The sequence below is a fragment of the Rattus norvegicus genome, chromosome 1 (assembly GCF_036323735.1).
Source record: "Rattus norvegicus strain BN/NHsdMcwi chromosome 1, GRCr8, whole genome shotgun sequence".
Classification (NCBI taxonomy): Eukaryota; Metazoa; Chordata; class Mammalia; order Rodentia; family Muridae; genus Rattus; species Rattus norvegicus.
Window position 1 is genome coordinate 216,577,582 of NC_086019.1, and position 14,792 is coordinate 216,592,373.

The 14,792-nt window shown below is 40.8% G+C and overlaps 1 protein-coding gene across 11 annotated transcripts in view; it reads right to left on the reverse strand.

Moving 5' to 3' along the window:
* The window catches only part of Sdhaf2 (succinate dehydrogenase complex assembly factor 2), a 28,876-nt gene that overhangs the window by 13,580 nt on the left and 504 nt on the right, over positions 1–14,792 (reverse strand). For 6 of the 11 annotated variants that reach the window (XR_010055124.1, XR_010055123.1, XR_010055127.1 and 3 more), the window contains exons 2-3: positions 9,265–9,482; positions 9,076–9,185 (exon numbers count right to left, since the gene is read on the reverse strand). Coding sequence is in view for 8 of the 11 variants with exons in the window: in XM_039084172.2 (XP_038940100.1) it covers positions 9,076–9,185; positions 9,265–9,482 (328 nt within the window). In the remaining 3 variants the exon portion in view is untranslated. Of the gene's footprint in view, positions 1–6,039; positions 6,099–6,699; positions 6,935–9,075; positions 9,186–9,264; positions 9,483–14,615; positions 14,767–14,792 lie in introns of those variants that run through there. The other 5 variants (XM_017589442.3, XM_063268376.1, XM_063268380.1 and 2 more) reach the window with 4 other exon arrangements.

Here is a 14,792-nt window from a genome sequence, read left to right on the forward strand (position 1 = left end):
TCAGGTCCAATGTAGCCAAGGGAATTTTGTTGGAAGTAAATCTCCATGATTAAATATAGACAAAAATCATTAGTAATCCTTTAAAAAGGAAGACAATTTCCAGATTCTGCCTGTGCCTGGAGCTGACCTGGTCCACAGCTCTCTGTACCCAAATCCCATCGGGGAAAGAGCTGGACTCTTAGAAGTGCAGACAATCCTGAGAGCTCAGGGGAGACCACTACTTCTGCTCACATTCCTGGCCCAAGAGGAACCCGCCTAGTGCCCTCTAGACACAAGAACCTAGGAGCATTCAGGGGCAGGACCCTTCTGGTTTCTACCTGCACACAGAGTTGAAGGCCAGTCGACAGGAGTGCTGAAACACATGAGAGCAGAAGTAAGACCAATCCTTCTGCTCCAAGCGACCCACCTGGAGCCATCAGGACACACAAACCCAGAAGCAGTCTGAGACAGGACCCTTCTGGTTTCTGCCTGCGCCTGGAGCTGACCTGGCAGCTCTCTGCACCCAGATCCCTTGAGAAGAAAACTGATCTCCGGGAGTGCTGACACACAGGTTTACAGGAGGGTCAAGCCACTGTCAGGGACAGCAAGACCAGCTAACACCAGAGACAACCAGATGGCAAGAGGTAAGCACAGGAACCTAAGCAACAGAAACCAAGACTGCTTGGCATCATCAGAGTCCAGTTCTCCCACCAAAGCAAATACTGGATATCCCAACACACCAGAAAAGCAAGATTTGGATTTAAAATCATATTTCATGATGATGATAGAGGACTTTAAGAAGGACATAAATAACTCCCTTAAAGAAATATAGGACAACACAGGTAAAAAAGCAGAAGCTCTTAAAGAGGAAACAGAAAAATCCCTTAAAGAATTACAGGAAAACACAACCGAACAGGTGACAAAATTGAACAAAACCATCCAGGATATCATAAAGGGAGACAATCCTAAAGATAGAAAACCTAGGGAAGAGATCAGGAGTCATAGACACAAGTATCACCAACAGAATACGAGAGAAAGAAGAGAGAATCTCGGGGGCAGAAGATACCATAGAAAATGTCAAAGAACACAACTGTCAAAGAAAATGCAAAATGTAAAAAGCTCCTAGCCCAAAACATCCAGGAAATCCATGACACAATGAGAAGATCTTTGGATAACCTAAGGATATCCAACCTAAGGATAATAGGTATAGAAGAGAGTGAAGACTCCCAACTTTAAGAGCCAGTGAATATCTTCAACAAAATTATAGAATAAAACTTCCCTAACCTAAGGAAACAGATGCCCATAAACATACAAGAAGCCTAGAGAACGGGGTTGGGGATTTGGCTCAGTGGCAGAGCGCTTGCCTAGGAAGCGCAAGGCCCTGGGTTCGGTCCCCAGCTCCGAAAAAAAGAACCAAAAAAAAAAAAAAAAAAAAAAAAGAAGCCTAGAGAACTCCAAATAGATTGGACCAGAAAAGAAACTCCTCCCGTCATATCATAGTCAAAACACCAAATGCATAAAACAAAGAAAGAATATTAAAAGCAGTAAGGGAAAAAGGTTAAGAAACATATAAAGGTAGATCTATCAACTTCTCAACAGAGACTGTGAAAAAGAAAGCTAGGGGCAGATGTCATACAAAGAGAACACAAATGCCAGCCCAGGCTACTATATCCAGCAAAGCTCTCAACTACCAAACATGGAGAAATGAAGATATTCCATGACAAAACCAAATTTACACAGTATCCTTCCACAAATTCTGCCTTACAAAGGATAATAAATGGAAAACTCCAACACAAGGAGGGAAACTACACCCTAGAAAAACAAGAAAGTAACCTTCTTGCAACAAACCAAAAAAAGATACCCAAACTTAATTCCACCTCTAACAAAAATAACAGGAAGCAACAGTCACTTTTCCTTAATATCTCTTAACATCAATGGACTCAATTCCCCAATAAAAAGACATAAATTAACAAACTGGATACATAAACAGGACCCAGCATTTTACAGCATACAGGAAACGCACCTCAGACACAAAGACAGACACTACCTCAGAATAAAGGAATGGAAAAAATTTTTCCAAGCAAATGGTCCGAAGAAACAAGCTGGAGTAGCCATTCTAATATCAAATAAAATCAATTTCCAACCAAAAGTCATCAAAAAAGATAAGGAAGGGCACTTCATAGTCATCAAAGGAAAAATCTACCAAGATGAACTCTCAATCCTGAACATCTATGCTCCAAATACAAGGGCACCTACATTCATAAAAGAAACTTTAGTAAAGCTCACAGCACACATTGCACCTCACACAATAATAGTGGGAGATTTCAACACGCCACTCTCATCAGTGGACAGATCATGGAAACAGAAACTAAATAGACACAGTGAAACTAACAGAAGTTAGGAACCAAATGGATTTAATAGATATCTATAGAAATTCCATCCTAAAACAAAAGGATATACCTTCTTCTCACCACCTCATGGTATCTTCTCCAAAACTGACCACATAACTGGTCACAAAACAGGCCTCAACAGATACAGGAAGATAGAAATAATCCCATGCATCATTTCAGATCACTACAGACTAAGGCTGGTCTTCAATAACAACAATAATGACAGAAAGCCCACATACACATGGAAGCAGAACAATGCTCTACTCAATAATAAGTTGGTCAAGGAAGAAATAAAGAAAGAAATGAAAGACTTTTTAGAATTTAATGAAAATAAAGGCACATACCCAAACTTATGGGACACAATGAAAGCAGTGCTAAGAGGAAAACTCATAGCTCTGAGTGCCTCCAAAAAGAAATTGGAGAGAGCATACACTAACAACTTGACAGCACACCTGAAAGCTCTAGGACAAAAAGAAGCAAATATACCCAAGAGGAGTAGATGGCAGGAAATAAACTCAGGGCTGAAATCAACCAAGTAGAAACAAAAAGAATTATACAAAGAATCAACAAAACCAGGAGCTGATTCTTTGAGACCATCAACAAGATAGATGAACTCTTGGCCAGAGTAACCAGAAGGCATAGAAACAGTATCCAAATTAACAAAATCAGAAATGAAAAGGGAGACAGAACAAAAGACACTGAAAAAATTCAAAAAATTAGATCCTACTACAAAAGCCTATACTCAACAAAACTGGAAAATCAGCAGGGAATGGACAATTTCCTAGACAGATACCAGGTACCAAAGTTAAATCAGGAACAGATAAACCATCTAAACAACCCCACAACTCCTAAAGAAATAGAAGCAGTCATTAAAAGTCTCACAACAACAACAACAACAACAACAACAACAACAAAAAGCCCAGGACCAGATGGATTTAGTGCAAAATTCTATCAGATCTTCAAAGAAGACCTTGTACCAATACTCTTCAAACTATTCCTCAATGTAGAAACAGAAGAAACAATACCCAATTCGTTCTTTGAAGCCACAATTACACTTATACCTAAACCACACAAAGACCCTACAAAGAAAGAGAACTTCAGACCAATTTCCCTTATGAATATTGATGCAAAAATACTCGATAAAATTCTTGCAAACTGAATCTAAGAACACAACAAAATAAACATTCACCATGATCAAGTAGGCTTCATCCCAGGGATGCAAGGATGGTTCAATATACGGAAATCCATCAACGTAATCCACTATATACACAAACTCAAAGAAAACAAACCACATGATCATCTCATTAGATGCTGAGAAATCATTTGACAAAATTCAACACCCCTTCATGTTAAAAGTCTTGGAAAGATCAGGAATTCAAGGCCCATACCTAAACATAGTAAAATCAATATACAGCAAACCAGTAGCCAACATCAAATTAAACAGAAAGAAATTTTGAGCAATCCCACTAAAATCAGGAACTAGACAAGGCTGCCCACTCTATTACCCAAAGTCCTAGCTATTAAACAACAAAAGGAGATCAAAGGGATACAAATTGGAAAGGAAGAAGTCAAAATATCACTATTTGCAGATGATATGATAGTATACCTAAGTGACTCTGAAAATTCCACCAGAGAACTCCTAAACCTGATAAACAACTTCAGCAAAGTATAGGGGAATGCCAGGGCGGTGAGGTGGGAGTAAGGGAGTGGGAGGGGGAGCATCCTCATAGAAGCATGGGGAGAGGGAATGGGAGAGGGGGAGCCAGGAAAGGGGGTAACATTTGAAATATAAATACTTAAAATATCAAAAAGAAAGAAAAAATGTAAAAATATGTAAGAGGAAGTTAAAACAGTGCTTTAGCAGTGATTGCGTCTTGTGGATCACACCAGATATTTATATTACAATTTATTACAGTGACAAAATTACAGTCATAAAGTAGCAATTAAATAATTTTATGGCCAGGGTCACCACAACATGAGGAACTATATTAAAGAGTCATAGCATTAGGAAGGTTGAGAAACATTGGCTTCGAGGGACTAAATGTTTATGGAAAAGAAGGTTTCTGATGAGCTTAGCTCTTACTTCAAACAACTAGGAAATGCCAATCACACTTAGTACACAAGAGTTCTTAGTACACTTAGTACACATGAACATGAGTAACAACAGAAACCCTGTAACTGAAAACTGGAAGCCACACAAAATACCAATGAAATAAAAGACAAGTCCACTGAAAGAGAAAATGAAATTGATGGCAACTTCTGGTTATATTGAGCAAGAAAAAAAAATGAGGGAGGAGAAAAATTACAAATTACAATGATAGATATAAAAGATATACATTAATTTATTTGGGGGAGGTGTGTCTCACTATGTAGTTCTGGCTGTTCAGGAACTTACTATGTAGACCAAGCTGGCCTGGAACTCACAGACTCTACCTGCCTTGCCTCCCAAGTACTGTGGTCAGAGGTGTGTACCACTATGCCTGGCTTATTATTTATTCTTAGTAATGGGAAGGAGCACAAATGCCACAGAATGCATGTGGTGCCCAGAGGACAGGTCACCAGGCTGGAGCAGCAAGCCGCATCGCCAACTGAAGCCTACTACAGGTTCAGGAAAGGACCTGTAATTGCAAATAAAACCCTATTACATACCAGACAGCTAGATGAAATGACAGATGTTCTGACAAATGACTGAATCCCACCCCAGAGGAATTATCTATAATCATTCAGTAACTACTAAAAAATACTGGTTTCATAGTTGAAAATATCCAGGAGTCCAGATAACATTACTAGCAAATCATTATGGAAGAAATAACATCAATTCTACATATATTCATCCAGAAAATGAAGAGGAAAAAGCACTTCATGACCTGTATGATCAAAACCAAATGACAACCTGTGAAATATTATATACCAATATACAGGGAGACAAAAAGGTCTTGAACTGTTAACAAATCAAGACTCTCTACTGTTCATTCTGCAATATAAAGCTGGTACAAGACTTGAAAGTCAAATAATAACCACTCAGTGGAACGTCTATTAATAAACATGGGTTGGAGTCACCTCACGAAAGATAAGGAATGAAGAAGGTACCATTCAAATTTCCCAAGGTTGGAGGCAATCAGCACTCCCAGTCATCTATGATGTCTTTGAACCAACATGGCATGGTAACTGTCCAGGTGCAGTACTGGCATGCACAGCTCAGCAGTAACCAACGGTTCTCTAATTGGACTGAAGAGCTGCTCAGAGAGAGCAACCATGCCTGGTACTAAAAACCCAGCCAGCTACTCAAAGGCAGTGAGGTCACAGAAGAAACCTGCACTGCCACCTCGCTGAACCAGCACACTCCCCGACCACATCCTAAACATCCACCCTTACATTACAGAAAGACAGTTCTTCCCTCCACCAGGGAAATTTCTCTTTGCTACAGAAACCATTACAGAAAACACAACTGGTTAAAATGCAGTTCTGGACACCAGTCCCAACTAGCTATTGCACAACTCCTATTCCAAAGATTCAGGGATCACTGTGAAGAAGGGACAGAAAGATTTCAAGAGCCAGAGGACCAAGAAGTTTGCTATTAGATTTTATCTCCTAGTAATGTCAGATGCTACACCCCTGAAGTCTCACCAACTAGGCTGTCACTTTGACACGACAATGTGTCCCTTCATACCTTGTCTTTGGCAATCACTGCTATCTATTGTCCTTGTTGTTTGTCTTTTCCAAAATATCCTAAAAATAGAAGCACACAGTAGGCACTCACTGAATCTTAGGATAATAGTATAATTAGTATAAATAATAACTAGGGGCTAGAGAGATGGCTCAGTGGTTAAGAACACTAGTCGTTCTTCCAGAGGACCCAGGTTCAATTCTCAGCACCCACATGGCAGCTCACCAGTGTCTGCAACTACAGTTCCAGGGGATTTATCACCTTCATATAGACATATATGCAAGCAAACACCAATGCTCACAAAATAAAAATAAATAAATAGAGCTAGAGAGATGGCTTAGTGGTTAAGAGCACTGACTGCTCTTCCAGAGGTCCTGAGTTCAATTCCCAGCAACCACATGGTGGCTCACAACCATCTGTAATAACATCTGATACCCTCTTCTGGTGTGTCTGAAAACAGCTACAGTGTACTTATATATAATAAATCTTTAAAATAAAATATTTTAAAAATTAGAAATTATGGCCAGCTGCCTGTATTTGTAATGGCTTAAAAGTGAGAATTGGGGTTGGGGATTTAGCTCAGTGGTAGAGCGCTTGCCTAGCAAGCACAAGGCCCTGGGTTCTGTCCCCAGCTCCGAAAAAAAAGAAAAAAAAAAGTGAAAATTGAATTTTATTTTTTTATTTTGAGACAGGGTATAGGCCTTAGTTGGCCTAGAACTCCCTATGTAGACCAGTCTGGCCTCAAACTCAGAGATCAGTCTAACTCTACTTCCCAAGTACCAGGATTAAAGGTGTGTGCCACCATGCTCAGCAAGAATAATCTTTAGGGGTTGGGGATTTAGCTCAGTGGTAGAGCGCTTGCCTAGGAAGCGCAAGGCCCTGGGTTCGGTCCTCAGCTCTGGAAAAAAAGAAAAAAAAAAAAAAAGAATAATCTTTAAATGGTTGAGGAGGAAAAATCAAAAGAATAGTACTTCTTGATTGGAAAGTATATGAAGTTCAAATCTAGTGTCCATGAAATATACTGAAATGTAGTCATTTGTAGACCTGCTATCTGTGGTTGATTGGATGCTACAGATGAAGTCATGAGAGACAATATGGCCTGCAGTACCAAAAATATTTACTGTCTGCCCATATGGATAAAGTGTGACATAAAAGCAAACATACTCAAGAATCCGATGATTCTTCTGGGTATTTATCCAAACAAAACCTGAAATCTTTGTTCACAAAATCTGTTTATAGAGGCTTTAGTTATAACTGCCTACAACATAAAACCCTAAAATCCCTTTACTGGTCAATGGATAAATTGTATAATGCACACACTGGAATATTATTAAACAATACAAAAGAACAAACTATTGACATAAGCAACAAAGGCCAATCTCAAATGCCTTATACCAAAGTCAGCATTGAACTTGTTCTATACAGGGCCAGAGAGTAAATATTTAAGGTTTTCTGGGTTTTCAAATAACCAAATAAGCAACTAGACAGCTATATTTTAAGAAAAGATTTACTTTATCGTTAATTGTGACTGTGTAGTCTGTGCACGTGAGTGAGTGTCCACGTCCATAAAAGGCCAGAGGCCCTGGATTCCCTGAAGCTAGAGTTACAGGCAGTTATGAGCAGGCAGTCTATTATACACAGCTTATCATGGACATTATTCTAACATGAAACTGTTTAAATTCAGACAACTCAGAAAGTTGGAGAGCATTACCCTGAAAAAAGCTAATCTTCATAATGCCTGTGGGCTCCAATTCAAAACTGCTTGATTTATTTGCAGACTTCTATTCTAACTTTCTTAAGCTTTCCCTTTAAGAGTTCCTCACTGACCCCCAGTATCAAGGTAAAATGTGGATAGGAGCCCTCCATCTTTTCATTAAGCTGACTTTTAGAATAAAAAGTAATTTTCCTAGCTAGGGATGGTGGCACATGTCTGTATTACCAATGCTCTAAAAACCCAGCCCTGAGGAGGCTGGGATGAAAGGATCATGAGTTCAAACAGCCTGATCCAAACAGTGAGTTGCTGTCTCAAAACAAACCAAGTGCCTAGCCATTCATCCAAGCACTTTGGGGTTGGGGGATAGGGGGCAGAAGTAGGCAGATCTCTGTGAGCTCAAGGCCAATGTGGGCTACAGAGTGAGATCCTGTCTCAAAAGACAAAAACAACCCAATTGTTAAACACCTTGTCTCTCAACTGAATTGGCTTGTCCTGCAGGAAGCAGCCCAGCACATTTTCCCAGTTCTCAACCTATTCTTCAACCTTCCCTTTGATCCTAGGAGCTTCACCTTACTCCTACATTCCCTTTTCTCCTAAGGTAGACTGTACTCCATCTGCCTCACAAAAACCCTAATGGAGGGCAAAAAGGGCAACTGCTGCAAGGCTTGATGACTTTGGTTCAATCCCTGGGACCCACATGATGAAAAGGAGAAAACCAACCCCTCCAAGTTGTCCTCTGTCCTCAATACCCATGCACATGTATGCTCAATTAAACACGCATACAAAATAAATACATTAATTTAAAAAATTTTTAAAAGAAACAACTGGTTAAACAAATTTTCCATATTCTAGAAAAATTTGACAGTGTTTGGGTTTGGTGTCTATTATATGAATAAAAAGAGATTAGTGGCACAGGCCTTTAATCCCAGCACTCAGGAGGCAGAGGCAGGCAGATTTTTGTGATTTCAGGGGCATCCTGGTCTACATAGGGTTCCGGGACAGCCAGGGCTATGCAAAAAGTCCACTTAAAAAAAAAAAAAAAAAAAGGGCTGGAGAGATGGCTCAGCGGTTAAGAGCACCCAACTGCTCTTCCAGAGGTCATGAATTCAATTCCCAGCAACCACATGGTGGCTCACAACCATCTGTAAAGAGATCCGATGCCCTCTTCTGGTGTGTGTGAAGACAGCTACAGTGTACTTATATATAATAAATGAATAAATCTTTAAAAAAAAAAAAAAAAAGGAAGAAAACACTTGCTACTTTAGACTCAAATAGGCTTGCTATCCTATTATCCCAAGAGGCAGCTCATGATGTGCATATTATACCTGTGGCCCAGTAGTAAATATCCCAGTCATTGCTAGGCTCATTAATCAGACGATCGTAGAGGTTCAGCTGCTTCTCTGTCATGTTGTGCAGATATTCTTTAGCAAAGAGGCTAAAATGAGAAGGAAAATGAGGTTGACATGACTGCCTTGTCAAAGAGAAGTAACACCCAGAGCCTTCTTCTCTACTACCTCAGGAGAATGCAGTTCTCCAGCATCCCCCTCTTTCTGCTCTCATACAGTAAGCGGGCTCTTTTGGTTTCTATGGATTCATCAGTTCTCTCCTGCCACGGAGGCAAAGGGATTTCAATCATGTCTTTTTGAGAATCTGTTGGGCTGTCACCTCTGTAGAAGCGTCTGAACGATGTCACACTAAGCAAAGGAGACAGCAGACTGTGCTTTGACAATACCTGAAACAAACAAACCACAAACATCTTTATAAGGCAATGATTACTATTAATGTTATTTTTTTTCTTTTTTTTTTTTTTTTTCCGGAGCTGGGGACTGAACCCAGGGCCTTGAGCTTGCTAGGCAAGTGCTCTACCACTGAGCTAAATCCCCAACCCCTATTAATGTTATTTAATCAACACATAAGGTGCTAAATGCATTAGATAGTCCTACTGAGTTTGGTCCCTTTATAGTCAAGGAACAGGAAACCAATGAATCTAAGGCTTAGAGAAGATAGTCATCCAAACACCCCAGACACATGTTCCTAAATTAGGCAACACCTCCATCTAAACAGAAAACAGAGTAAGTATTCCAGATGTGTGTTAACCAGTCTTTCCAGAAATTACCACAGCAGAAACACTGTCTCCTCTTGCATTCCTTTAAAACTGTACAGCAGCACAGTTGTGCTCCATCCACTCACCTGTTAAATCCCGAGAATACCTACATCCCCTAAAGACTCCTGAAGTGAGAATTTTGTTTCTTTAAAAAAACACAGAAACATTATGGGAACATGTTTTCACTTTAATTCCAGATGTGGAATATGGGGCTGCTTCAGATTATCTAGAGCAGCTATGATTTCTCTAAGTGTATGATGCTTCAGATTCTGGAGACTTTTCAGAGGGTATTAAAGGCTAGAGCCCTAAGAGGCAGGGTTGGTTGCTGTTTGTTAAGTAGTCTGTGTGTAAAGAAGAAACAACAACAAGAAATTAGATACTCTGACTTCAAAGATCAAACTTGCCCAAGGAACTTGACACCCCTAATTGGTAGGAAGTAGTTTAGCAATAATGTCTCCCCCTTCCCCCTCTATCCTTTTTTCTCATATAAGCAATAGTTTTTCTAAATATAAACCAGAAATAAGGCCTAGGCTTCCTGGGTATGCAGGCAATGTGGCAAGGGCTACCATTGGAGTGATGAATGTAGATCCAAGAGAGAGACCAAGGCAACTTCTTATCATCAGATAACAGTTATGGGGGCCTGCCTCAAGACTCTGCAGCAAAAACTACAAGGTGTTTCACAGGGGCAGCCAAGAGTCACCAAGTTACAGAAAAAAAACCTATAGAATTAAATCAGTCTATATCCTATAAGGATGTGTTAACATCACAAAAGAGACCTACAAAAGTTGTGTGTTGAGGACAGGGGCTTGCTTATGTCTTCACAGAAATAAAAAGCTGTGGATACATCACAACTTAAAGTAAGCAGAAGAGGTCTCCTGAAAACTTTGGCCACTAATCTGAAAACACCTAATTCACTGAAAATGTCTCTGTTTATAATTTCTCGCTACACTTAGCATAATTAATGGCTTAAAACAAAGGGGGAAATGTAGTGATAATTTTGGTTTCTTTGAAAAACATAGAAATATTATGTGAGTGTGTTGTTTTAATCCCAGGTATGGGATATGGGATATGGGATATGCCCACAGCAGCTGACTATGATTTGCCTCATGCTCTACTAGGGATGTGATTTTGCCAGCTGCACATAGTTTCTGCGACTGTGTGACCTTTGGAATTTGGGGACTCTTCAGAGAATATGTATGTGCTAGGGCCTCAATAGGTGTGGTTGGCTGGCTGGTTGGTTGGTTGGTTGGTTGTCTTTGGTCATGGTTTATTAAGTAGTCATGCACAAAGAAGAAATGAGGAAGAAGAGGAAGGGGAAGGAGGAGGAGGAGGAGGAGAGAAGCAAAGGAGGAGGGGAAAGACAAATAGAAGAAGATATTCTGATGGTAAAGATCATATTTGCCCCAAGGAAGTTGACATCCCTAATCAGTAAGAAGTAGTCTAACAATGTCACCCCCTTCCCCCTATCTAGTGTTTTTATCCTTTTTTCTCTCCTATCTAGTTTCAGGGGATTGAAAGGGTAGAAGAAGAGGGGAGGAGACAGATGAGGGGGGAAGAGCCCGCAAAGTAGCAAAAGACAGCTTCAGACTCCAAACCTAAGGTTATAACTCTAAGACAATGAAAAGAACTAAGTGATGACTTCCTTGCCACCAAGTCCATCTAAGAAAGCACAGCATTGGAGAAAGTCAATAGCAATATTGTTTAACTGCATAAAGACTTTAGGGATCTTAGCCTTATGGTTAGGCTTAGAACAAGGAAATTATGAGGGAGGAGAGGAAGTATCTGTGCAACAGCGAGTGCTTTAGAAAGCACAAGCAAAGGGCAGTACTGACCAACAATTCGCAGATCCATTCCCTCGTGAGAAGTCTGGACAACAGGCTCCTGCTCCCCAGATTAGCTCAAAACCAGCTGCGCTGAAGCCAATAAGAAAGGCTATGGACTGCACATGCCACAGCCCTGTCTTCCCCCAAATCCCCAAAGAACAAGATGATGGGAGAAAGCCCCAGCACCAGGCCTCTACCTGAGAGGGAAAGGTAAGACTCCTGGAATATCATTCAAACAGCTTCTGCTCTGGCTGAATCTAAGTGCTACAGGAAAGGGCACGTTTCTGTAGCTGTAGCGAACAAAGGTGATGATTTGTACCACATCATTCACTTGCCATGGTCCCCATCCTGCCTTACTGAAGAATGAAAAAACCAAAACAAAAATCCCACAACTCCCAGCTTTTCCCTGGAGATACAGAGCTGGGGTATCCATCTAAAGCTCCAGCTTCTCAAAGGTTGCCTACGGTTTTTATCTCTCTCGTCTCAGAGCAACAACAGGCCATGGCACATTCCAGATGCCTAGGGACCATGGAGACCAAGGGAGTGTTTAGTTTTGATGCAAAGGACCAAGGCAGACAAAGTAAGATAAAATCTAGTATTGTTTAGGAGCCTCTTCCCCATGGTTCAAGAAAGAGTCAACTGTATGGTTAATGTTCTGGAACATGGGGGCTGGCATTGCCCAAGGGACTGGCTGGTTTCTATTTTGAACAACTTGCAACACTAACACAGCCAGCATATTCTAAGAAGTCCAGATAGCCACCAAGAATAAGAAAGCAGAGCAACCAGCTGGGGCATGGTGCCTCATGCCTGTAATCCAAGCACTTGTGAGGCAAGAGCAGGACTACTATGAAGCTGAGGGGCTACAGTACCTGATAAACAGGGGAGCAGGAAGGAGGGAGGCAACACTGAACAACCCGAGTGTTTACAAAGAAACTGTAGCATCACATTGGCACTAGGGAGTTATTGATTATGAACTGATAGAGGAAGGTAAAGGGGCTTGCTGCCAAGCCTAGGGAGCCAAGTTCTATCCCCAGAACACAGACAGACACATATGCATGCACTGTCTTTTTAGACAAACAAAATAATGACTGAAACATCCAAAATTGGGAAAAAAGAAGTGGACATTCAAATTCAAGAAGCCCCCCCAAAAAAAACAGTATCACAAACCTAAGAAGTCCAGACTGACTAAGACATAAATTGTCTAGTAAGTCAGAAATGTGAAGGTACAAATAAAGCCACATGAGGGCACAATGGAAAAGTGGCTATCTGCAAGTCATGGAGTGAGACCACCAGAGAAAACGGTGCTAGCATCTTTGTCCTGGAATTCTGGCCTCCATAACTTTGAGAATATAAATTTCTATTGTAAGGCAGCTCCAGTAAATGAATACAGTATGCTGTAAAAATGCAGTCTCCTAAGCCACACACAGCCTAAGCATTCTGGACCAGCATCTCTAAGAAAAGGCACTTGAAAATGTACTTTTACAACATCTTTATGTGTGCAAGATAGGTGCATGTGGAGAGGTGAGAGGAACACCTCAGGTGCCAGTTCTTGCTTTCCACCTTGCTTTGAGACAGTCTCTTTGTTGTTCTTGTTGTGTGTGCCAGCCTAGCTGGCCTATGAACTTCCAGGGATTCTCTGGTCTCAAGCTCCCTTCTGATCATACTAGCATATGGGCAGGCCCTGAACCAGCTAAAGAACCAAGGATGACCTTAAACTTCCCATCCTCCCGCCACCAACATCAGAGTGCTAGAATTATAGGCACGCATGCCATACATTCTGTGGTATGTGATGCTAGAGATCAAACCCAGGGCTTTCATTCATGATAGGTGTTGTGTAGCAATTTCCTCCAAGATAAAATCCTCCTCCTCCCCCTCCTCTTTTTTTTTCTCCCCCTCCTCTTCCTTTTTCCTCTCCTCCTCCTCCTCCTTCTTATAAAGCCCTAGCTGACCTAGAACTTGACATCTAGATCAGGCTGGTCTTGAACTCAGAGACCCTCCTGCCTTATTCTACTATACCCAGCCAATACATAGGATGCTCTAAAGAACGGTAATAAATATATTCCGTCCTACAGGAATGCTCCTTAAGCTCAGGAAGCAAACAACTTAAAGGCTTCAGAAAGCCTCTGAAACTATACAAGGCCAGCCCCCACTCTTCCTATCCCCCTCCCCCACTCTAGGGCACCTAGCACCCTCTTTAGCTTCAGTGGTACCTGTACACACACACTTAAAACCACCTGTAACTCCAATTCCAGAAAACCCAACACCCTCATCTGGCCTTCATGGCCACCTACACACACGGGCATAACTCACAAAGGCACATAAACATAAATACATATTTTTTAAACTTAAAAAAAATGAATAAAGAAAGAAAATGAAATTGCCTAGCATGCAAGGCTCTGGGTTTGGCATTTAGCACCAACAACAAAATTGTCATATGAGATAAAGAATATTATATATATTAAAGAGTTAGCAAGAAAGAATGAAAATCATAAATACATGTGGACCTAATAGAGCACTCAAATATATGAAAGAGACCCTGACAGAACTGAAGGGGGTGAAAACAAAGATTTTAATGCCACAATTTAATAAGGAATAGAACATCCAGATGGGGGAATCAATATTAGACAACCAGAACAATACTAATTTAAGTATATCTAGCTGAGGTATACAGACATTCCACACAAGAGAGCATACATTCCTCTCAAATGTACGGATGAATATGCCCAGGAGCTCACATGTCGATAAGTTTAAGATAAACCATATCAACTAGCTTTCAACACTACTGGAATAAAACCTGAAAATTCTCAAACATACAGACATTTAAGATCAGGATGAGACAGAATGGCGAGCTTCAGGCCAGCCTGAGTAACAAATTAAAACCGGCTTTTAAAAAAGGGAGACGGGGGTTGGGGATTTAGCTCAGTGGTAGAGCGCTTACCTAGGAAGCGCAAGACCCTGGGTTCGGTCCCCAGCTCCGAAAAAAAGAACCAAAAAAAAAAAAAAAAAAAAAAAAAAAAAAGGAGGCTTTCGGGGGAGGTTCGGTAACTCTTCCTGGAGACATAAGTGAGATATGCCTTGAGTCTCGTATGGTAACTGGCCACTTAACTACATAGTA